The sequence below is a fragment of the Lissotriton vulgaris genome, chromosome 3_1, assembly GCF_964263255.1.
Source record: "Lissotriton vulgaris chromosome 3_1, aLisVul1.2, whole genome shotgun sequence".
NCBI lineage: Eukaryota > Metazoa > Chordata > Amphibia > Caudata > Salamandridae > Lissotriton > Lissotriton vulgaris.
Window position 1 is genome coordinate 475888146 of NC_141689.1, and position 23881 is coordinate 475912026.

General features: G+C 41.3%; 1 protein-coding gene across 1 annotated transcript in view; it reads left to right on the forward strand.

Moving 5' to 3' along the window:
* Positions 1–23881, forward strand: part of ERBIN (erbb2 interacting protein) — a 710182-nt gene that overhangs the window by 342338 nt on the left and 343963 nt on the right. Inside the window, exon 4 of the mRNA XM_086963488.1 lies at positions 22274–22471. Coding sequence (XP_086819614.1) covers positions 22283–22471 — 189 coding nt within the window. The 5' untranslated portion in view covers positions 22274–22282. The remainder of the gene's footprint in view (positions 1–22273; positions 22472–23881) is intronic.

Here is a 23881-nt window from a genome sequence, read left to right on the forward strand (position 1 = left end):
CCTCTTCACTGGCCTCCGTGCTCCGCCCTGCCCGGACCCCCTCTTCCGGGGCCCCCTACCTGTGCTCCCTGCCCAGGGCCGCCATAAGCCTAGAGGACCCCCTCTTCCGGGGCCCCCTACCTGTGCTTCCTGCCCAGGGCCGCCATGAGCCTAGAGCCGCCCCTGCTGGACAGCAGGAGCCCCCTGCGAACAAGCACCTCTCGGGATGCAGTGATCCTGTGCACTGCCATGCAGTGACCACTTCTTGAAGTACGTAAATAGCCCGTGCCCAAGTTTAATGCGGCATACAGGTTATCTGATCATTTTTAATATGGCTCATTCGTAGCATCCACTAGTGAAAATAGGTGTTTCCATTCTATTTCTGTCGGAAATTCAATTATCACTCGAAACACAACTGAAAATCATGACACAAATTGGTTTAAAACGTCGATTGGGTTACGTCAGTTTCGTTTTATATAAACACCGAGTGGCATAGACAACTGTAGCAGAAAAATCTGCAGAATGATAACCAGTGTGGTTAGACTTGGATCGTTCCTTGGTGAAGCAATCCAAATTCTCTAGTTCTAAAAATTTTACATTTTACCATTTCCATCCAGGCCCGGTTCTAACTGGGGGGCCAGCCCAACCCAAACAGGAGCCTGGCCCATCCAAACATGAGAATTGGCTCTCGCAGTGACGGCACAAAGACCAAAACAAAATGGCAACTTTTTTTATGTTCAAAATTATTTTATTGAAATAATATGCAAACAAAAAATGGCAACTTTAATTTAAAACGTTACTCTTACCGTTGTTTTCTTTCCTGTTCTGGGAGTTGAGTGGTTTGGCCTGGGCTCTTCTCAAAGCCATCCCCAATCACCCAACTCCTTTTCGAAAGGTGGGGTGTGTCGTGCAGGAATAACAGAGACATAGGGAAGGGGACAAATTATGTATTTGTATCCGATTTTGCCTACTGTCCTGTCCTGCTGTGTGGATATTTCCTTTTCTGTTCAGTGCTGGAGAAAATAAGTTTGTTTGTTCCTATTCACCTTTCCTGAACCCTGCAGCTGCATATCGGATCAGGCTGTGTCACACAGTTTGACTAATGGATTAGGTAAGAGAATGTGCTACTATTTGTGTTTATTTTTTAAATCCGCACAAGCCCAGCAAGGCACATCATTTGTGTATGCTTAATTTAAATTGTTTTATCATTATCATGACCATGGATGCAAGACAACAATAAAAATGTCTAGATAAGTGGTGAATAATGATCCTGCTGGAGAGCAATGCTTTGCCTGCTGGTAGTTTTGAAATGCAGATAAGCTGTTTTTTATGTGGATAGCTCAGTGGGTTACTGCCTTTGTCACAGATATTCTTGTGTTACTTGCAGTTCAGAAGTTAAAATCCTAACATAGGTCAGTGACCTTTGAACTGTCAATGAGCTGCATACAAACATGAATGATATAGTTAGACCTTCACTTTTTTGTATTATTATATAGTTAGAACTTCCCCAGTCTTTCATTATTTTAATGTTGCTAAAAAGAGTTTGGGCCGATAAATATTTTTACAGTAAAGCCAACCACTGGGGTATGCTTTAAATCCTTAGTTGTGCTTCCCCAGGCCAAACCCTCTTAAAATATACTGCCCACCAGTAAGAATGACATGTGAATCCTATACCTTGTAATCCCCATTGGCTTATGTGGCGTTCCCTATAGACTGATTTACATACTTGCATGATTCATTATCTCTGTATAATGTGTGCAGGGTGTAAAGTACTGTGACACCCTACACTGATATGAGGAGCGCTATACAACAAATGAAATGCATATGAGCGTGTGGCTATGGAGTAATGAAGGGCACTGTTGGAGGATGGTAGTAATGGTATCTGCGGAGAAGAAAGTCATTCATTGGTGGGGTGCCAAAAAAGAGTTTCACACTAGCGCTAAAGCCGGCCCTGTCATGGCCTTTCTGTGTTTATTTAATTAGCAGTCAGTTCATTAGTGCAACTGTGGAGCATATTCAAGTGTGTGCTAATTATATTTACTGCTATATTCAATGTTTTGAGTTTAAAGGTGATTTAACACATTTTTTTATGACCATAATGGAAATGGACCTGGATGATGGCTGATATGGGGCTAGGGCCCAAGGTCAACTGTGAGATAAGGTGCGCAGGAGAGGGATAGTAGAAAAGTGTATAATGGGGCCTGGAAGTGCTTCTGTTGAATCCTGGCCTGCTGGAATTGACATTGCTCTTACTTTCAAATAACGTTCCACATGCTCCGTATACACACATAATTGATCTGTTGTATCATGGTGATTCTGTGCAAGTAGATATGATGTAACCTAGGACTTGTAGGCTTCCACAAGAAGCGACAAATTGGGCCCGCACTGGCCCACCCAAATGCACCCTCGGCCCACCCCCAAAACAATCCCTGGAGCCGGGCTGGTTTCCATCCTTCGATGCATTAGATGAGCAGGCATCCCATCTTTTAAGGCTATAACCTGAGTAACAAAAGCATATTTCAACCATTATATTATATTTAAGATTTGCAGCTGCTCCAACGTAAGCTAGAGTTAGTTATTTTTAAACTGTTGATGAAACTTCTCAGCATAACCAATACACTTTAGGTCTGGTATTTGTCAAGACCTTTCGTTTTTTCTAAAAATATACACTGTACGTACTTACAGATGCTATCAGTCACCCTTTTTCATCCACTGGCCTGTTGCAGCGTCATTCTAATTTTGCTTCCACCCACCCCGCATGCATCGTAGGGCAGAGGGTCAGCCCATTCAGGCATTGGCTTAGCTGTCGCTGAGTGATGGCATTCTTCTCTTGCATAATATGCACATCTGCATTATAAGTAGCCCCCTTCAGTACCAGGCACTGTTGCTGTAATGTGTGCATATACATGGATGTACATCTCTCTCTCTCTCTCTCTCTCACACTATGCTTGTTTTTATACAGTGTGTGGATGGATACAAAAGTCGCTCACAAACAAAATAAGCACAAACAAAGCAGAAAGCCAGCCAACGAATGCCAGACTAATTGGCTTTACCTATGCTTGTTTTTAATCTTTCTCTTGTCTAAGCCACGTATAACATTCACCAAATGTAATTGATGTTACCATAACACTTACCTGATATTCATCTTGTTATATGGTGTCTTGCGAAATCTTTCTAGTTTTTTTCAAAGATATATGTTTTACGCATTTGAACACACAGTAACATAGCCACAATTGCAACAGCTGTTCGTTTTTCTAAATACAAAACATACACTAAAGAACATAATACAAGTCAGCCAAATTTAACAAGAGTACCAACCATTGCCTAATTTATTATCTTTAAAAAAATGTTCCAGGGCCTTAAGTATTGTATTGAAAGCCTCTGTGGCCTGCATCGCCGACACTATCCAAGTCAGAGTTGTCAAAAGCCCAACCGCCAGTGCCAACGATACCAATTTTCTGTCATGCTCCAAATATTTGACAATTTGGATGAGTCCATGTCACACAAAGCTGCGAGAACGGGCCTCCCTGTGTAAACTGGTATTATTATATTTTTCATGTATAATGAATTGTTACATACTGTTGCTGATGTGCTCAAATAGAAAGGATAGCGCCACCATGTGGTGGACTTTCAGAAATAAGTCCTGGTATGAAGTAATGAGTGCTGTTGCTGAGCACTGGCAAACACCGCCATATATTAAGCACTGGTAATGACACTGTTTGTTGTTGTATCCTTCTATAAATACCAATCTCATTTATATGTGGAGCTTGGGATTAGCTTCTTTGAACTATCATTTGCTGAGAAAACGTCAAACCTCATAGACGCCCCTCTTTTTATGTGCATACAGCAGGCATATGTTAAATGCTGACCGTGCTTTCAGACAGAGGAGAATAGGTTGGAATAGTAATATGGACCGGAGAGATACCCTACTGCATCCGAAACAACTTTGCACTGATGTGCACTAAAAGGCGTGGAAGAAGTTAGCATAACCACCTGCACTTGAAGTGCAAGAATTGGAGGATTCACAAAAAATAACCAGCCAGACTAATATAGATAGTGAAATTGATTCATGTAAAATTGGGAAAGCATTTTATAATTCTTCACAGATCAGCACAAGATCTTGTGAAATTCAATTATGGAGATAGGCTGATGAATTATTGCATTGCAAATATATATTTATGAACCAAAAGTTAACCTGTGATGAATTTTTGAAGCAAAGGTCATTCAGATTCGGTTTACTGATGGCAAAATCTAACAAAACACATTTGAACTAGAAAAGCATTCATTTGTGATTTGGACTCTAGCTGTCCTCGGCTGTGGAAAACAGATCAGCAGCAGGATTCTCACAGGTGGTTCATACAATTACCTAGTCGTTGGAAACTGGTGTTACGGTAGCCTTTGCAAGCTGGAAATAAGCTGCCACAAGGTGTATGTTTAATATTGTTGAACAATTTAACTTCAGGTGGGGTTCCTTCTCCAGTTCTAAATTGTGTTTGACACCTGGTAACGTTTATATTCGCGCCTTAACTTAAGGTGTTTTTATTATACTTTTTTTTGCACTGCTCAAATGCCAGTGGGACGACGCTCCTCCGCCTTAACGAAGGAGCCGCAACTATTAATCACCTCTATGTATCTTCTTATCTCACATGGTTCTTGTATCTGCACAACATACACCTCTTGCCAGATTCTGTAAACCTGTAAGTTTTCTTGGCTGTTAATGCAGCACTAAATCCATGAAACTAAAACTGATGAGTGGAGCTAGGAAGTTACCTTGATGCCTGGTATATTCCAGTTACAAATGACTAGCTAATACTAGCTGCAGACGCCACAATGTTCTGATACCACCACTTGACAAGCCTGAATCACTTCCGGGGGCAGACTAACTCGATGCCACTAAGGGGCCCGGAAGCAGGGCGCGCTCACTGGACTCGAACCCAAAGATGACAAACGCCGACAAAACTTAACACCATGCATCTGACAAAAATATATGAAACATACTAATAACAAGTATTGTGCACAGTGCATACACATGCAGCTTTGTCTAAGGGCATATAGACTTCCACAGCACTGTTTATATAATCTAATAAAGCACATCCAGGATGGAGGGGGTAGGGACAGGTTTTTAACATAATTTCTGTGCCACTTAAGTGGACAAAATGTGCTGTACAAAGGCCCAACACAATACAATTTACATTTAGAAAAGCAAAATACTGCTGTTTTCCACAAGTCTCCGTTTACAAGAAGGCATGCTTTTCACAGGTTGAGTGCATATGACACTCCGACCCGGATGTAATATTGCCAAACATTATGTTTAGTTATAATTCTCAGGAAAGAATTACAGCCCTTCATTCCCTTGCTGTAGTTTTTGTCGTTGTTGTGTTTTTAGGTATTCCTGTTTTCAATTTTTATTTGTTTCTTTTTCTCATGGAGCTGTGTTTTGCAGTGTTTTCAAAAATGTGAAAAATCTGTGATTAGGGTTTTATTTTTTGCTCTATTAACTATCGTACGAATTGTGTTTTTCCAGTGTTTATAAGCAATTTTGATTTTCTAGCCTTCCTCCCCGCCTTCACTCCTATTGTCAATTCTTAATGTCTTTTTTCATATCTCTAACTCCTACCTCCGTGCCTGTCCATGAACTTGGCTTTTACAAGTAACTTTTCATTATTTCCCTCACCTCCATGCCTGTCTCATTTCCCAGTTCTAAAACTCCCTTTTCCAGCAGGCGGATCTCACCCCATGTCAAGGATGTGCACAGGCGAGGGTGCAATTTACACTTTTCCTTACTTTTTCAACTTGAAATTGGCGAAAAATACACAATCACGTTGTGCATGTAATTTGGTACTAAAATCCTACCGCGGGAGCACAAGAACAGTGAACTGAGTGTGTGGCAGCTGCTGCTGTCTATGTTCTGTTGCATTTAGAGTGATTTTCTTACCACAAAATGCATTATCGGGTTCATTTTGGACACAAGGGTGCATTTTGTACTGAGAACATAACGCTTAATGTTGGATTAAGCTACTTGGGTTATCTCCCATATTTTTTGCTGTAATTTTGTTTAATTATGCTGCTGCAATTTAAGCAAGTTATGCCCATCCCTTCATTTAGCGCACCTTCCTGCTGCTCTATTCTTTCGACAAGTGACAAAGAATAATTGAGAATTTTCTACTTTGGACTTGAGCTATTGTGGTGTGGTAGGCAGCGTGTCACTCTGCCCTGTTATCTGTCTCGAGATACTGATAGGCTAATAAATGTGGATTGACTGCCTAATCTGCCCTGTTCCTGCCCCTCATGGTCATAATGAAGTCTGCTATGAAATTGATCTGTATACTGTAGTCTACAGAGGTTTTTTTAACCGCATCTGTGCTGCTGTGCAAAGAAGTAACTGAGTTAATAAAGCAGGTTCATGATTTGCTGGATGCCTGGAGTTGTTTGCCTTTGCATTTCACACTGTGAATGAAGTTTATTTTTATATAGTTGGGCTAAGCCTATTTGACTCTGTGTTTATTTGTAAGTTAGTGTGAGGACTGCCGAGCACTCGTTTTCTCCATACATCTGGGCCTTTGTTTATTGGAAACCAGTGTGGGGACTGTGGTCCTGCTGGGCTTGAGTGAGTTCCAGAAAATAAACTTTACTTCTATTTTCTGTGCATCTTTACCTGTTTGAGTGCATTTTCCATCATGGGGTAAGGAACAAGCACAGCGCATTGCGTGTCCATTAAATGTCCAGTGGTTTCTGGAAGTGATTTTGTCAAGTGGCAGGTCTAGTTTCAGCACCAAACAAAAGTTGAGCCTGGTGATCTTGGGCTATCATGAACATATTCTGCCTTGGTGTGCAGGCTCGGGACCAGGGCCATGCAACTGATTTTGTTCAAATATTGTTGTCTGCAGCACATATCAGGTAACCGAGCAAAGGCTGCCTCTTCACATTTCTGAGTGGAACCTTCTGATTCTCATACAGTAACCAATAGATTTTCTGAGTTAATTTGTGCACTGGAGACACTGCTATTGCCGCAAAACTAGTGCATGGACCCCTTCTGGACCGGTACATAGCGGCTGAAGATATTTATAATATGGTGCTTCTACTTCTTTGATGTGATATGACTCACCTAGTATGCTTTTCAAACCATCACAATGTTAAACTAACAATAGGAGTGTTCGGGACAGACTTTTGTGAGAAGTCATTGATTATGGGCGCATCCATATGCCCAGTCATCTTGGTTCCACAATCCCGATACTTGCACCCAGCCCTGCTGTCTCCGAAGGAGGACATCATGCTGATGCCTCCTTCCCTAGACAGAGACCCGCTGGTGGGTCAGGCGCAGGCCTGCTGGCTAGCACACAACAGTGTGCAGGGAACAGTGAGCTGAAGCCATGACCCTAAATAGGAGTGGAAGTAGGTCAAAGATGTTCTAGGACTTCTTTGGATGGTCATAAGAGAATACTAAGTGGATTTCTGTGGACCACTTGGGTCTTAACAGGAGCATCCATCAAAGAAAAATGCTGGATGGTAGAGGCTGCACTTATACTTATTTGGCACTAAAGGGCACCATAGCAGTAACAGTGCAGTAAAATACAGTGCTTTCTGGTTTCTACTGAAAAACAAATGTACCCTTTGCTGGTGTTTTATTGGTTACAATTGTTTTGAACTGGGAACTTGAAACTCTAAGAATGTTTAAGACTCTGTATTGGTCAGTGAAACTGTTGTCTTTTAAGTAAATTTGGCACTTGTGAGCCCATTGCATGTTACCCCATCATAGATGCATGCGATTGTCTATTTTTCTTATTGCATTGTCTTCATTGATTCCTTTAAATAATGTTAACTTTCCTGGATGAGAAAAAAAGCAAAAAATCCTTAAATGTAGATTGCATTTTGTGTTCGAACCATAGTTTACCTAGCGGGTGTTTTCCCTTCCGGCCATCCAAAGACTTATGTAAACTCAGGTTATGAGTGACAGACCTAAAGGAATGTGGTAATGTTGTTTTCAGGCCCCAAATATGCCAACAAGTTATGCCCTTAGACAAGTAAATAAACGACAGTGCGTATTTCAGAATGTTTACTGAAACATTTCATAAAGTGAACAGTCATTAAAAAATAATCGAGGTATACTCGTTGAAAGCATTCTTAAAATTCAAAATACACATCCTGTTAAATAAATACACTGTCCTAACAACTGCTTTTTAAAAACGTTCAAAAGAACAGGAGCTAATTTTGGAGAAAAAAAACGAATTAAAGAATCGAAGTCTAATGAAGTGCATTGTACTTGTTTTCGAACCAAAAACATATCTGATATTTAAGACTTGTACTTTTCATAAATTTAGATTTTCAATCGTGGTATTTCCTCCTTGCTTTCGTAATATGTTTGCAGACTGCTCCCAAGCACAGCTGCCTCCTTTTCCTTTGCAAGGACAGTGCCCTTCGATCACATTTCTCTCCCTTCTATTCTGAATCATGGGGCATACATAATACTGCCTAGTTTCATTATACAGTGGTCAGGTAAATCAAATATTTGCCAAGGTGTTTTCCCAGTATTTACCAAAAGGTGCCCAAGGACTTGGTGCTTCAATACCCTAGGAAAATTCATATATAATGCACATATTTAGATGTTCATTTAATAAACCTGTTTTGTCCCTTACTGAGTTGAAGGAATATCCTATGCTCTTTATAGGTTTTGTGTTGCTATTCGCATGTTACCACTCACTTTAACTGATACTCTTCACAGTAGACTTCCTTTGGGGTCGGGGCCAATGTGCTGTAATGGTCAAACCTCTTCATATTATTAGAGGAGCGGGTGGCTAGACAATGCAGTCTGCATCCCCATGTGGCAAAGATGTTTACAGTTTTTCTGTAATTATTTAGAGTGATGGCGGACCTTTCACTTTTTCTGGCTGATTCTTCAAGATTTAGCATTACAAAGGGACTCAAATACACATTATTATTCTTGGATTCTTATAGACCATTTCAAGGTCTAAAAATGAAAACCTCATCATCATTAAGCACCGGTAGCAGGATAGGTTCTGACCTGGTATTTTTGCTTTGCCTGTAGTGACTAGAACAAAGCTTTACCACCCACATTGGTTTATAAGGTCATGGGAACATGGCAGTGGCGGCTGGCATGATTCGCAGGTTATCTTGAGGCTGGGTCCGCGTCTCTGCTCCTGCTCTCCCTGCCTCCGACTCTGACAGGAACAGGAAGCAGGCAGCCTTCCCTAAGCTAATCACAACACTTCAATGCAGCCTGCATGAAGAATGGGGAAAGTGCGCGTGATTGGTTTGGGCAGCCTGAGAGGGCCGACCAAGCAGTCATTGCACACATAGGATTGGCAAACCTCTCCTCCCCTGCTCTGAGAGCAGAGCATCCCCGCCCAACCGCAAAGCAGCAGGCCACGAAGCATAAAAAGATAATAACTCTAAGTTAGTATCCTCTTTTGTTCCTCACTGCTTAAAACCAGTGGGCCAACACTCCTCCCCCATAGTGGAGGACCGGCCCCTGGAACATGGGGAATCAGGCGGTTTGGGCAAGGGATGGCGCATACAGAAATGGGAATATGAGATTAATGGGCATTGAGAAACATAAAGGCAATTACTCAGTGGGGATATAGGTACACAGACTATTAATTTAGGAATACTGTACACTATAGACTCAAATTAACTCACACAGCTGTGGTTAAGGTCGAAATTGCCCCTTTATGCAGCCTTTTGAAGGGAAGAGTTACACCTGCAGATAACACTGACCATACATGCACACACATCAGTTAACACGAGCTGCCCACTCCCAGAGAGCCCTCTCTACTGGGATATCCCACAAACATAAGGTAATAGTTTTCCATATGATACCTAGAACAGCACGAAGAGGAAACTGGCAAATACTGCAATCAACAAAATCTGCCTAGCATGTAGAAAGTGTGTTTATAATGATGCATTTTGGTCCAAATTGCCTAACCTACGAGTTTTTGGTATACTATATTCAGGTATCTGAGGACTAGAAACATCAGAATAGCTACACTAGTAAAGATGCCTGCAGGTTAATGAGATAATGTGGCAGTAATCATCGTGGCCACCTTGACAGTGGTCTTCTCTGGCATCTGTACTCGTTGGCCAACTATGGTTCCTCACAGCCAGGCAACTTTAGCGATAGAACCGTTGCCAGGCAATGTGTGGTAATCCATCATTAGATAGTGGCGAGGCCAGGGTTAGAACTCCTGTTCCCCTGATCACTGTCCTCTGTTCCAGGAGATGGTCTATTAGTCGAAAAGCGCTGCCCCAACTCAGCAGGGATTCTACAGATTTAAAGGGCAGTTTTCAACATAACTGATATTCTTTGTAATATCTGTACATCTAATTCGCAAAGTAATTGGTAGGATTTATGAGGCCTTGGGCCTGAGCATATTTTTGTGTCCCTATTTGGATTTTTAAAGTCCAAAGTGTTTGAAATAACAAAATCTGAGCTCCGAATATTCACCCACTTGCAATGGAAATAACTGGAAAGGCGCAGATTTATAAGCTGTGCTTAATTGTCAACATCTTAGTTATATTTTACTGCTTTCAGGAACATGTTATGGGGATGGCTCTCCTGAAAAATACCCTGTCCCTCCGAGGACCTGGAGGGACAGCGTTTATTTTATTTTAAGAGTTTTATGTAGCGCTGGCTAGACCCGGAGGTAGCAGAGCGCTTTACATGAGGTTCCACAAAATTACAAGATTACATCAGTTGCTAGACAAACAATTACAAGAGCACAGAAAACGAGATAAGTGAAGTGTAGAGGGGAAGGGGGAAAGGGCAAAGGGGTGGGAGGAGATACGGCAGAAAGACGAAGGAAAGTCTGCCCAAAGTACGGCTGGGTAAGTGACGGTCGAGGGGGAAGTCCCAAAACTTATCTCCTCTATAGCTATCAGGTAGCTCCACCGGGCTTTGGCCAAATAGCTTGGTCTCAATGGGAAACATTTAAGGAACATGGAGGGCAAAATAAATGGAGCGTAGAGGGGAGGGGACAGGGAAGGTGAGAAAGGGAGGATAGGGGAAGAGAGAGACTAAATGAAATCTGTCTAAATGCAGACTGGGTAGGTGATGACCAAGGAGGGAGTCTACGGCCCATCTCCCCTATAGCTAAACCAGGTAGCTTCATCGGGCATCAGACAAAATACTTCAATCTCAATACATTGAGAGAAGAGAGAAGGAGAGACATAAATAGAGGGAGGATGCGGGAAGAGACGACAGGAGAGATGGAAGGAAGTCTGGCTAAAGACCGACTGGGTAGGTGACATCCAAGGAGGGAATGCCCAACCTGTCTCCTCTATAGCTAAACCAGGTAGCTCCATCGGGCATCAGACAAAATACTTCAATCTCAATACATTGAGAGAAGAGAGAAGGAGAGACCTAAATAGAGGGAGGATGCGGGAAGAGACGACAGGAGAGATGGAAGGAAGTCTGGCTAAAGACCGACTGGGTAGGTGACATCCAAGGAGGGAATCCCCAACCTGTCTCCTCTATAGCTAAACCAGGTAGCTCCATCGGGCATCAGACAAAATAGCTAGATCTCAAATGAGGTCAAATTCACAGATAAACAGGTAGGGGACTAGGGCCAGGACAGGTGAGGGCAGAGGTCAGTAGCAGGAAAGTGAAGAGGAGTAGAGTGGGGAGGGGTAGGGGGTAGGTATTCGGTAAAAGTTTGCAAGGATCTGCCTCAAGTCATTCAAAAAGCAGGTCCGTTCCTTCTCAGGTGCCATCTTGAGGTTAAAACGCCGGGTGAGATTTTCGCCAGAAACCTTGTGTTGCTACGACCGGTTGGAACGGCGGCCACAGCGTCAGACACTCCCGACCATCCGATGTCACACACGACTCGGACCCCCAGAGAGAACAGAACTCTTTACCACTGATGAGGTAGTCTCTCGTTATATTTGGCCACAGAAGGGAGCCTAAGGGACAGCAGAGTCATTTACCGTCCCATTAGGTAATTCCCGAGAAGCCTAACCGTGAATCCCTTTCAATCAACAATCCCCCGCGACATTACCTGTAAGAAGTTGGGAGATCGGGATATCCTTGCACGGCAAGTGTGGCCTAATCACTGATACACTTAAAGGCCGACAGTAAAAACTATTTAACTTTGGTCCCTTATGTTAAGTGGGAACTACATAAGTCGTATACACTCAGAACAGAATATTCTACTAGCAGCAGCATTTTCAATGAGGCGATAATTGAAGCCCATGCTCCAATCAGGACTCGGAACTTGATTATTACAAGTGACCCTCCATATTATCCTAGGGGCGATTGTATACACCCCCTGTGCTTGGCAGAAAATTCACATGTCTTGATAAAGGTGGTCATAATAAGGAAACATCACCGAAACGCGTTGACGCAACTAAAATTGTATAATTCAAGTCTCCAACACTACAATTGATACGCTGAGGTGGTAGCGATACAATACTGGTGTTACCAGATCGGAGCAAGAATATACAAATCTGTATTCAACAATTTTATGTTGTAACTGTTCTGTCTGCTTGTAATTGTGCAGGTCGCAATTAACTGTACTGTCTCAATTTTACGTTTGTTTTAGATTAGGGATCTAGTTTAGTTATCCCTATTAACTGTTATTTTTGTAATGTATTCAAAATAAATGAATTTTTAACTTTCCCTATGCATTTGTTGTATGTAATTGTCACGTCATAAGGTTCGTTATTTTAAACCTGTACTAAGTTGTGCCTTAAGGGAACTCTCTCTCTCTCTCTCACAGAGATGGTTGAAACAGTTGTTTAGGGGGGAATTAAGCGCCTCACTTAGTTGATGAAAGCGGGGCTTCAGCGGAACAGAGGCTCTGAGCAGCCAAGTTGGATCCTGGCTCCTCCTCCTTTCCCTTGAGGGTGCCGGTGAGAGGTTAGATGACAAGTCGAGCAAAATAAGAGAAGCAGACACCCTGTCACAGATCGTCCTCCATTCATCAGCAGCTAGGACCAGTGTGGTTACAGGCAGCTACCTGCTTTGGGCACCCTTGTGATTTATACCTGGGCTCACAAACAATGATTTTCTTGAAAACTGCTCAGCCTCTCGAGGCCTTTGCTCTCGTCCCGACAGGAATCGGTGGCGAAGGGACTGCCTCGACACAGAAAACAGAACTTGTCGTCTGTACAGTGTACATCATCTGGGTGATGTGAAAAAGTATCAAACTGCGTGTGCCGTCTGCCAACATTTGGTTCATAAACAATGCGTATGCAGTCCATCTTTTGTGGCTCTTGGAACTGTTTGAGTTAAATTAAGTACTTTAGCAAAAAATACAGCGAGCCCCAGCAGAGCACATGTGAAAGAATTCAGAATTTAAAGAGCAGAGTAGTAGCAAATTGACTGCTACACCAGTCATACATTTCTTTTCGTCACCAGGCTTGTCCTTTTGAACAGAACATCATATTATATCACTAATGATAATATAAAACATGTATATAAAGGATTTCATTACTTGCAAAACCAAAATGGTAATGAATATATAATTAGTGCCTTTGTGGGCTGAAATACTTTGGCACCAGAATCCATAAACTGAAAGCAATGGTCTTTGAACATATGCAGCAATGTGCAAGAAAAATTAATCGTATTCTCTGGCTCATTTTAACTGAGGCATGATTGATCAATTGCATGAATATATATTTGTATTTACATGTTGTATTTTGTTTTGCTTTTATGTTTAATAGATTCGTACACCCAAAATAAATTATGCAATGAACCTTTTTTTGCAAAGTGCATTCCTAAAATATTAAAAAATGAGTTGCGAGTTAACACTGCTCAGAAGGAAATCAATTCCTTTTTTCTAAACACATACTGGTTCCCATAAATTCTCTGAGTTGCTTTCTTATTTTTCAATATGGGGAAATGATCAAGGCTATTTTCTGAAGACGCTCCGTTGTTGGAGCAATGGATTTCTCATCCGAATTAAGTTTACCTTTGCTTGCCGACAGATTGCAACAAGGAAACACATTTCATCGTACGCAGTAATTGAATTAAATCACTGAGATGTGCATTAGGAAGTTTTGTCACATCAGTAAGTAATATCCTAAAGTATCCCACGAGCCTGGTAAATCAAACAGCAACTAGGGTGAGCTTCAATATAGAAGGGCTGCACTGAGCTTGGCTAGTTAGGACTCTGTGCTCATTTTTGAGGCTTTACAAATAGTTGCACAAGTGTTTATCTTGCACTGGAGGCATGGATGGACACTGATCATAGTTTCTTCTTAAGACATTTCGAGCGCCTTTTGACAAATGATTTCAAACTTTGGAACTCCGCTCCTGCCGGATCGTGCTCCACATACTCCATCTTGCTGAAGAAAGCATTTAAGCTCTCCTGGGAGTGGAAACGTATGCCACAGTTGCAAATAGGCCTAGTGGCTATCCTAGAGCTTTGGTATACTAAAGAAAGGGCTGTGTGAAATAGTGATTCTGAATCTTCCGGCTTTAGAGCGCAAGCAGTGTGATAAAAGCTGCAATGACTACAGCTCGCATTGTTTGCAGACCATAAGAAAATCACCCTAGGGCCTTCAAATATCCACGTCTTCTTTATTCCAAAGGCTTGCCATTCATTTTGAAAAAGACTGTTGACATTAGCAACTGCAAAGGGTTTCAATTTTTCATCTTCTGTGCATTAATGAAGGAGGTAAGCCACCTTTTCATTCCGTAGGTGTGTTCTTCAACCGTATTTTATCTTACATGATTTGACGCTCCTATAGAATGGTCATGTGCTCTTTACTCCAGTCACTCCACTTTATCCTCTTTTTTCTACTCAACTCCCTAAAGCTGCTCTTGTATATTCACTTTTACTGTCCAATTCTTCTGTTCGCTCTAAATCCAAAATAGAGACTGCCTGGGAGACTGACCTTGATGTCTCTCTGGACATTGCAATGTGGGATCGTTTATGGTCCAGGATTTTTAAAGTCTCTGTTGCTGCACGCATTACTCAATCCTTACTTTTTATATATCATAGAGTTGTTATTACCCCAGTTTCTATACATAAATTTTCCCCAACCTCTTCTCCTTTATGTTGGTCCTGCTCTACAGTTACTGGTACTCTTCAACACCAATTGTACGACTGTTCATCTGTTTTATCATTCTGGACTGATGTTTGGACTATATGTATGAAAATACTATCTCTTACCTCCCAATTGTCCTTTTTACGTATCTTTTTAGGTTCTTTATCTGAGGATATTAATATTGTTACATCTTCTTCTGCTAAACTGTTTGATCTATTTATTGCTCTTGCATTTAAAGTTATCTTATCGTGTTGGAAAGACAATTCAAAACTCTCGGTCCACACATGGTGGAATTATATTTGTGATGAACACAGAATATCTATTGCCTCCTCCACCTCTATTTCTATGAAAATTAAATCTGATCTATTATGGCTTCCCTTTACCTCCTATCTCTCCTCTAATCCTTCTCCCTTACCGCGTGCTTCTCACCCCTTGTGATCCCTCTGATTACCTACCCTTTCTCCTCTTTCTCTCCTCTACTCTTTTCCTTCACTTTTGCTTTCTTCTTTCTCTCTCTTTCCTTCTTTCCTTTCTCTATTTCTTCTACCCTTCTTTCCCTTATATAAATTCCTATGGATTAATGTCTTTTATTAATATATTCATATGTACTTTTTTTTAATTTTTTCATGACATGTTTTTTGTATTACTCTTCAATGCTTAATAAAAATTTCTTAAACAAAAAAAAAGAATGGTCATGTGCTTTCAAACGTATGAGAGGTGACCACTTGGAGACTAAGGACATAAAAATTTGCTTTCCACCCATACACAATGGCTGGGATATCCAGATAAGAGCTTTTTGATCCCTGAATACCTAGCATATGGTCTGGAAATGTGCTTTTCTAGTTTTTCCCTTTGCAGTGTTATTTTTGTTTACAAGAACTACGCACAAGACACTAATCAATGAAGATTCCTGAATGATCTCCGGAGTCCAGATCCTTTAGCTGTTTCCTTAGAGCACCACCGGTACTCAAACACAACTCCTCTTCAAAGTTGAGCCATACATGTTTTAAGCGATACACACTGATAGCACAGTGTTGCTGAAACATGATATTTCACGTGACAGTGCATGCAGGCAGAAGACTATCATTTTAATGCTCCCGTGGGTTCACGAAATGTGCGATAGTCATTTCCCAAGGCTGTGCAGACAGTGCTGTATTGGATAGCAGAGCTATTCTGCAGAAGACAGATCTTGTTTGGTGATGCTCTATTACTTCTTGTTTGGGAGCTCTCATCTTTTATTACAAGGCCCTTTCATTAAAGGCTGTTCTTTCCAGATGAAAGGCTGCAGTATTGATTCAATGTAAATTGAAGAATTGAAACCTGCTTTTGTGGCAGGTGATCTGCTTTCATCAGAAAATATCTATGCTTCTGGTTACGCCAGGATGAGTTCGCTCTTCCGGAGACTGATGTGATTATCTGTTCAGTGCTTTGCATTTGGTTTCCTTAGAACATCTATGTTTTGGTGAATAAAGCTTTTCCGTACATATTTTGTTTTTTCTGCTATCTTCAGCTAATTTGCCTCTTTAAACTGTCCATTCTTTAGTTTGCTGAAGGCCAATTATTAAAGCTGCTGGAAGCCAGTTGAATAATTCAGAAGCGAAGCGTGAGGTTATTGGCAGCCATTATCGAGAAGTGGAACTTTCCCAGTCGTGAATTACTGGCAAAGCATGAATTTTGATGAATCCGTTGACCTTATAATCCTGTGATAGAACACAAGGATGGTGTTTAATGAGTGTCTGCATCCAATGTGGATGTCTAGCCCAATGCTGTAAAAAGAGTGCAATTTACCAGCTTCCAATCTTGTGTATATCACTGCATGAGGTTATTATCAATGCAGTTAATAAAAAATCCACCCCAAATGTGAAATGTTAGTAAAAATATTTAGGCACAATATTTACGTGGGACAATATTGCCGCACAATAGTCTGACGGACATCCTTCATTCATTGGGAATCAGTGCTTTTAATTTCAGAAACCCATCTTATGTTCCGCATTTCCACGTTATGTTTAAACTGCTTTACAAATAATCTGAATCCGTCGAACAAATTCTGGTGCTGTCATGTTCCAATTTTTCAGGCATATCCTGCTCCCACTGTAATTTTGTTTCTGCACCTTGGAGTTCAAGCACTTGGGTTGTAGGCAAGGAGGGTGATCTCCATTTCTGCTTGCTCCTTTTTACTTATGATATCCAAATGTGCCATAACGCCTTTGTAATTTAAACAATGTGTAAATGGTGAAATGGACAATAGTTAAATTAAATCTAGTTTTAATGTATTGAACCACCGCCTCTTATAAACATTATATATGGGAATAAGGTACTTCTTCTGGTATATTATAAGAATATTGAAAGTCATCGAGGAGTTTCGTGACCATGTGTAGAGGAACGAGGCCAAAGGCGAAGTTCCTTTGGACGGTCATGAAACTCTGAGGTGTCTTTTGTATTCCTAATATACGTAGCCACACCATTTTTTTAAATCTCTTTATTTGATTTTATCTTCTTTTCATACATTTCCAGCTCACTTAACAATACTCATAATTAGCAGTCATCTGTTCCATTACAACTGTGCACATGTTTCCTTCATGAAGAAAAGAAAAAAAGAGGATTTACAGATGACCCGTATTGTGCATAGCTAATGTCTTTGAGGGCTTTTGCACGTTTGGTGCCCAGGACGGCTTCTCATTTCATTTATTTATAATGTAGATTTCATCATCCACAGCTTGATTAATACAAACACTAGATTCTTAACAGTTAACAATTGAAACAAATCTACAACATTGTACTGTGCTGAGTTTGAGACTATCATGGTGACTTGCCCTAGGTTTGCCCCCTCTCCCCGTCCCCTTAGACCTTTGCTTCGTTTGTAGATCTTAAGTGTTGCCGCCACCTCACTCATTCTCCCAGTGTACTCATGTTTGGCAGATTGTGTGTATATGTCTCCATAGTTACAGGCTTATTCTCCAGTATGTGTTTCCTCTACAGGAGTTTGCGTTATGATTTGATGTTCTCCAAGTATAGCATCCCAGTTTTGCGCAATTTGCTATTTTTGTAACCCAAATGTGTCCTGCGATGCTGTGCTTTCTACACCAGGAGCGACTGCTTCCAAGCCTTAGGTAAACGGGGGCTCGGGTTCTTCCTCCTGCGTTATTAGGCGTTTTATCCATAGCCACACCATCTCCCTTCCCTCACACCGCTTATATCCTTGGCGTATTGCGGTTTTTATACAAAGTAGTTAGTATAGTTGCTGATGTGAAGAATAAAGCTGAATCTAGTGTGAAATTAAACACCTAAAAAAATAGCTAGTTACTTGTTGCAAAACGATATTAAAATCCGTATCCTGTAATTCAGATTAGCACTTTTGGAATTCTCACCTTTTACATAAATACAGAGATCTTCTATTTTTCCTCTACTTACCTTTAGTTGGGAAAGGCTGCAATACCAGCTAAAACACTCCTCCATCATCTCATTGAGACATCGACCTATGTTCCTCATTCAACACTTGCATACAGAAGTTCACGCATGAACCTCTTCCGCAAGCAGCTCCAAGCTATAAACCTATTGCTTTAATCCTGGCACAAAAAGAGAAAGTGCCGGTTTCAAGCATTTACTTTCCCACGTGGGTTTAGAATTGTAGCAAATCCTTTTGTGGCGTCCTCCAATTGGTTCTGTAGTGCTGTGTATGTCTGTCTGTAGTCTAACAGGTTACACAGTAGACCATGGTCTCACAAGGCTGAACATTACAGAATCTTATACAGGGTTCAGTCAGTAAGGAAATTGTCTTCATGTTACATGCGCTATCACATTAAACATAAAAAATAAAGGTATAAAAACACAATGGGGAGGGTGGGGCTGCAACGGTGGATCCGGTGGGGTTATTGGAGGAAGGACGGGCAGGGAGGCAACATAGAAGCTGGCGTATTAGGGGAAAAAAGGTGTTGGACTGCGAGGAGCAGTCGAAGCAAAGATGAGCTTGGAGAGTGTGGGGATTTACAAGGAGAGCATGGGGGACAGGGTGAGGGGAAGCAATACACAGTTGAGGCCAAGTAAGAACATGCAGTCCCATGGAGTGCTGAAAAAAAGTAATTCCCGGATGTGGGAAAAATGTAAGTCATCCATGCAAAATGATGGTAAAGAGGTTACCCTACCGAAAAAGGTAGAACACTAGAAGAGGAAGAAAGACGTTGACTAAGATGCAAGAAAATAACATTAACAGCCCAGTATTGTCCTGTGCTCGGTGTCCTGGTGCATGTTTGCGCTATGTAGCGTGATTGGGCGAACATTCCAGTAACCCGGTACTAGAAGCCAATAAACCGTTCTCTGCCACTTTTTGGGATACATCTGATTACAATGTCACGTAGAAACATGTCCAAGCGGAAGCTTCCCTGTATATCACATGGTGCATCATCTATGCCCGGTTCCATCGGAAGCGAAGTCTATATAGTCATAATTTGCGTGCCTCCCTTCAAACTTTTTCTCATTTTGTCAAGGCGACTGCCTTGGGATGAGAGGGGTCAAGAACATTAATAAGGAAGTATCAGGAGAACATAATTATGTGTTACCTGCTTCTATTGCAATATGTGTTTTATTAGATCCCTTCTCTCTGTACAACAGTCAACCCCGACCTTTTCAACTCATTTGGAGTTGGGGTTGGGATTTGTTACAGACTTACTGAAATCCGCCCCTGTAATTTGCTGGATCAAAACCTGGCTTAACCAGGAAATTTCCTTGAACCATCTGATTCTCAAGGATTGCCTGGCTCTGGATAAAGCCCACAAGATCCCATGGTTGGTCTATATTAAAGCCATGTTCACGAAATTAGGCAGACCCGAGCTTTTCCATTCTCCCGGTTGTATAAAAAGAGAAGATGTGAGGGAGAATAAAATTGCCCTGTTAAACTTATTTACTGTTGAGCAGGAGGCAAAGGAGATGGAGAAACCACTTGTAAGAAGGAATTATGGATTGATAACTGCCCCCGGACTTGAACCCTATCTTCTTCTGGTAACGAGACCGTTTCATTGGTATTAGATTTCATTTTAATTTAATACATTTTATGCTTGGTTCTTTCCCTACCTGGGACTCACCAGAAAAGCCTGCGACTGTGACAATTTCTCAATAGAGGACACACTACACTTTATGATGTTTTGTGACCATTACGCAGAAATGAGGCAAAAATATTTGTTCCCGATTCTAAGGGAGGCGGGTTTCCTCCAGGTGAGACCCGCTCTCCTGTTTCTGCAACTTTTATCTAGCGCACAAGTCACTTTCCATGTAGCAAGTTACCTGGTAGCGCGTGTCCGTATTAACAAAGGTCGCCGTAGGTCACAGAGTATTCCCTCCCAGTGTATGAATTAATTGTATATTGGCTGTTTTTAATTGTCCCATTGAGATATATTTTAACTGTGTTTTAATCTATGTGTAATTTATATATATATTGTCTGTATACCCAATGAACTGCTGTTGTTTACTCCCTGTGATGAATTTATATTTGTTTCTTTTTTTGATTTTTATTAATTGAATAAAGTATCTTGACTGACTGACTGACTGACTGTATTTACTATTTGCTGGAGCATTCATCTTCCCTGTGCTTCCTCTGCATGAACACACATGGCCCATGTGCGTGCTTTCCCCATCACATAGCTTATACATGCCAGAAAAGTGTCTGGGAGCTGAATATCGCCACAGGTGATGAAAAAATGGCACACAGTCAGCGCACAGCAGACATTTTTTCGTCTTTGTTGTAAATTGGCAGAAATTATTTTCCTTAACAAATATCAGACGACTGCAAAAAGACCTCATAGAGTGCAGGGAAAGAGAATCTTCCTTCCTAAAAGGTAAATTTCATGTAAAAAAACAAGCACCTTGAATCATTTCCAGAGGTGCGAGTTAGGGAAAGCCATATTCACAAGTGTGAGGCATATGCTCTTCTTAGCATGTCCTGTTCCTGTCTTTACAATCCCCAAATCTGTAGGCAACATCATGTTTACAACCCTTTCCTGCGGTCACCCTGTCACAATCTCGGGTTGCTTCCAGATGGGCCGTCTCCCAGGTCGAGTTGAAGTAGGAGTCGAGTTTAGATACAGTTTAACGAGCACTAGCTCGGAACTCCTTGGCAGGAATTTTGTGGGTATCAACTGGCGTGTCTGAGGGCATAATTGATGAGCTGGCGTTCTGTGCACAGTAACTAAGAAGCCAGAATTATGTGCATACAACTGATGCGCCAGGATTCAGTACCCAGCAGGCTACAAGGTAGCATTTCTAGCAAGTTAAATGACGGGAGATTGTCTGTTCAAGGTAACTGATGAGCCTGTTCGTAGGGCATTGTGAATTTAATGGTCATAATAGTGGCAAAATAATTCAGGTTCAAATATTTTGTGGAAGGCCCTTTTCTGTCAGTGTCGCTGGCACGTTCGTTTTAATTCTATATTCTGTGAATTCATGATGGGTGCTTTCTGTCTGCCACCACGACGCATCGGTTAAGATGGGCACTGTTTGTGTGGCAGGTTCATTTTTTTTCTGAGTAACCGGTTTCCTCTGTTGGAGACGAAAGTGACCCATTTGTGCCCCATTGTTTGCACCTTGCGCAGACAGCCTCTGATTTGTATATAAATTCATTTTCTTTTGTAAAGCAATCATTCTATTGATGACTATGGCCCCTTTGAAGTATTGCATTATTTCAATAGTTCCTAATAGTACCTCGCTATATAAACATATCCAGCCAATATATTTGCAGAAATATGCTTTAAAACTGCCTTGTGACCGCTGTTTGATCTACTAGTGCAGTGTCAAGAATGCTGCAGAATTTAATGCAGTCTCAAAGTTGCATCGAATTGAGTCGTACCAGCGGGAAACTTCATTATTACCGGAAATTATTGCTATTTTTTGATCTAACCACTTTACTGCACCAGAAGGTTTAGACACATTCTGTGTATTGCTCATAGTACACACGAGTTGGCCCTATTTTGACTATATGAACCTGCACGCCCTACAAAAATAAGTGTGTTCTTGATGGAAGTTGCTTTAGGCTTGCCACCTTTTTCTTGAGTATATATTCTGATTTTTTTCCAAGAGATTCTAAAAAGTCATGTGGCCCTTTCCCATCCTCTAGAACTTTTGAATTGGTTATCTGGTAGACCTTGATGCAGCGTGCTGTTCTTTCATGGCTGCATCACCATAAAGACACGAGGGTAGCCCTGAAACCTTAATCCTCAAGTAGCACACCCGTTTTACATTCTGCATGTCTACTTCATGCTGTAGCATTGATATTAATGTATGCATGCTTTTGTTTTCCTTGTAGTGCCTGAAAATGACAACAAAACGAAACTTGTTTGTGCGATTGGTGCCATGTCGCTGCTTGCGAGGGGAAGAAGAGACGGTTACAACACTTGATTATTCTCACTGTAGTTTGGAACAAGTGCCCAAGGAGATTTTTACTTTTGAGAAGACCTTGGAAGAACTCTATTTAGATGCTAATCAGATTGAAGAGCTTCCTAAGGTAAGTGTTTCTAAACTGGGATCCATTTTATTTGTTATGCCATATCATTTTCTCTACAGATATTCTTTGCCAGCTTCAGAAGAGTCATCCTGTAATATCTGTCTATATTCCTTTCTCAATGAACTCAATAGAAAGTCCATTTTATTTATCTCCCCAATACATAGTCATGAAAAAATTAAGTGATACAGTAGCTTACAAATTGAAATGTTCATGCACTGTGAGCACCATTGGCAACCACTTGGCTTGTATCCAGTTTCCGTTTTCCTGTATAAATTACAGCACTTCACAATTTTCTTAAGTGTTTGAAAGTTAGCCTTTGCCACCAGAGCCATAAAAAATGCATGCTGTGATAAAGTGAAAGCACTCTGCTGTATTCTCTTCCTAGCTTGGGTGAATATTACCAACTGGTGAAAAGTAGCAGAGCTGATGTACATCAGAATGATGCGTGCCCACATAGCTCAAGTGTAGCCTGTCGCCTCTTGGTGTGGCCCTTCCAAGACTAGCCCACCGCCTCTAGGTCTGCGGTATGTCCACCTCACAGTTCAAATTTTTTGCTACTGGCTTATTTTTTTCTTTCTGTTTTTTTCTCTTTTAGACCGTTCCTCCAAAAACTTGACTTAATACGTTTGCATTAGCTGTCGAGTTGTTGCATGCATCAATACATAGCCTCTTTTCACTTTTTCGCTCTTCCTGGCACAGTACAACCTCTGTCCTAGGAGCCTATAGATTGTTATTGGCTGTTCTTTGAACTTGAGCCCCACCTTGCCTACCCATAGGTGTGATTTGTGTCAGTTCTTTCTCTCCATTCTGTAACAAACTGGACACTACATTCAGTGATGAAAGCATTGTCTTCATCCGCCATAGCCATCAAATAATACAACACAGCATTCAGCATAATTTACAGGTTCCGGGGAAAAAAGGTTTCTCCTCCATTTGGCACTGACCCATTATCTTTTCAGCTATTCCCTGGCCAATCCGTAGAAGCAGCCATCCTCGCACTATTGTGAATGGCATTCACTGGCGTACAGGACAATATATTCACTTTGGATCCTGAACTGAGTCCTCCAGGACCAGAGAGTGCACCAATACTCGTGACCACTTTCCCACACATTCCCCACACATTTTATTCCAAATAAATTCCATCCATGTCGCCTCTTTTTGAATCGTGACTGGTGTGACTGCTAAGATAAAGGCAAGTGAACAGATTTCTGAATTTACCATTCTTTAAAGTTTTTTCCATTAGTTCGTTGTATAAATAAAGTTGCTGAGTACAGCTTTACAACTGTTGTTCCATTGTCCAGAGTTGGGGTTTTTAACAGGTGTGATGTTTTCCTTCAGTTCTTAACTGCTTTATTATTGTGTTCACGTTTTAGAGATTCATGTTGGCCTCCTTTTTTCTTGCCTACAGAT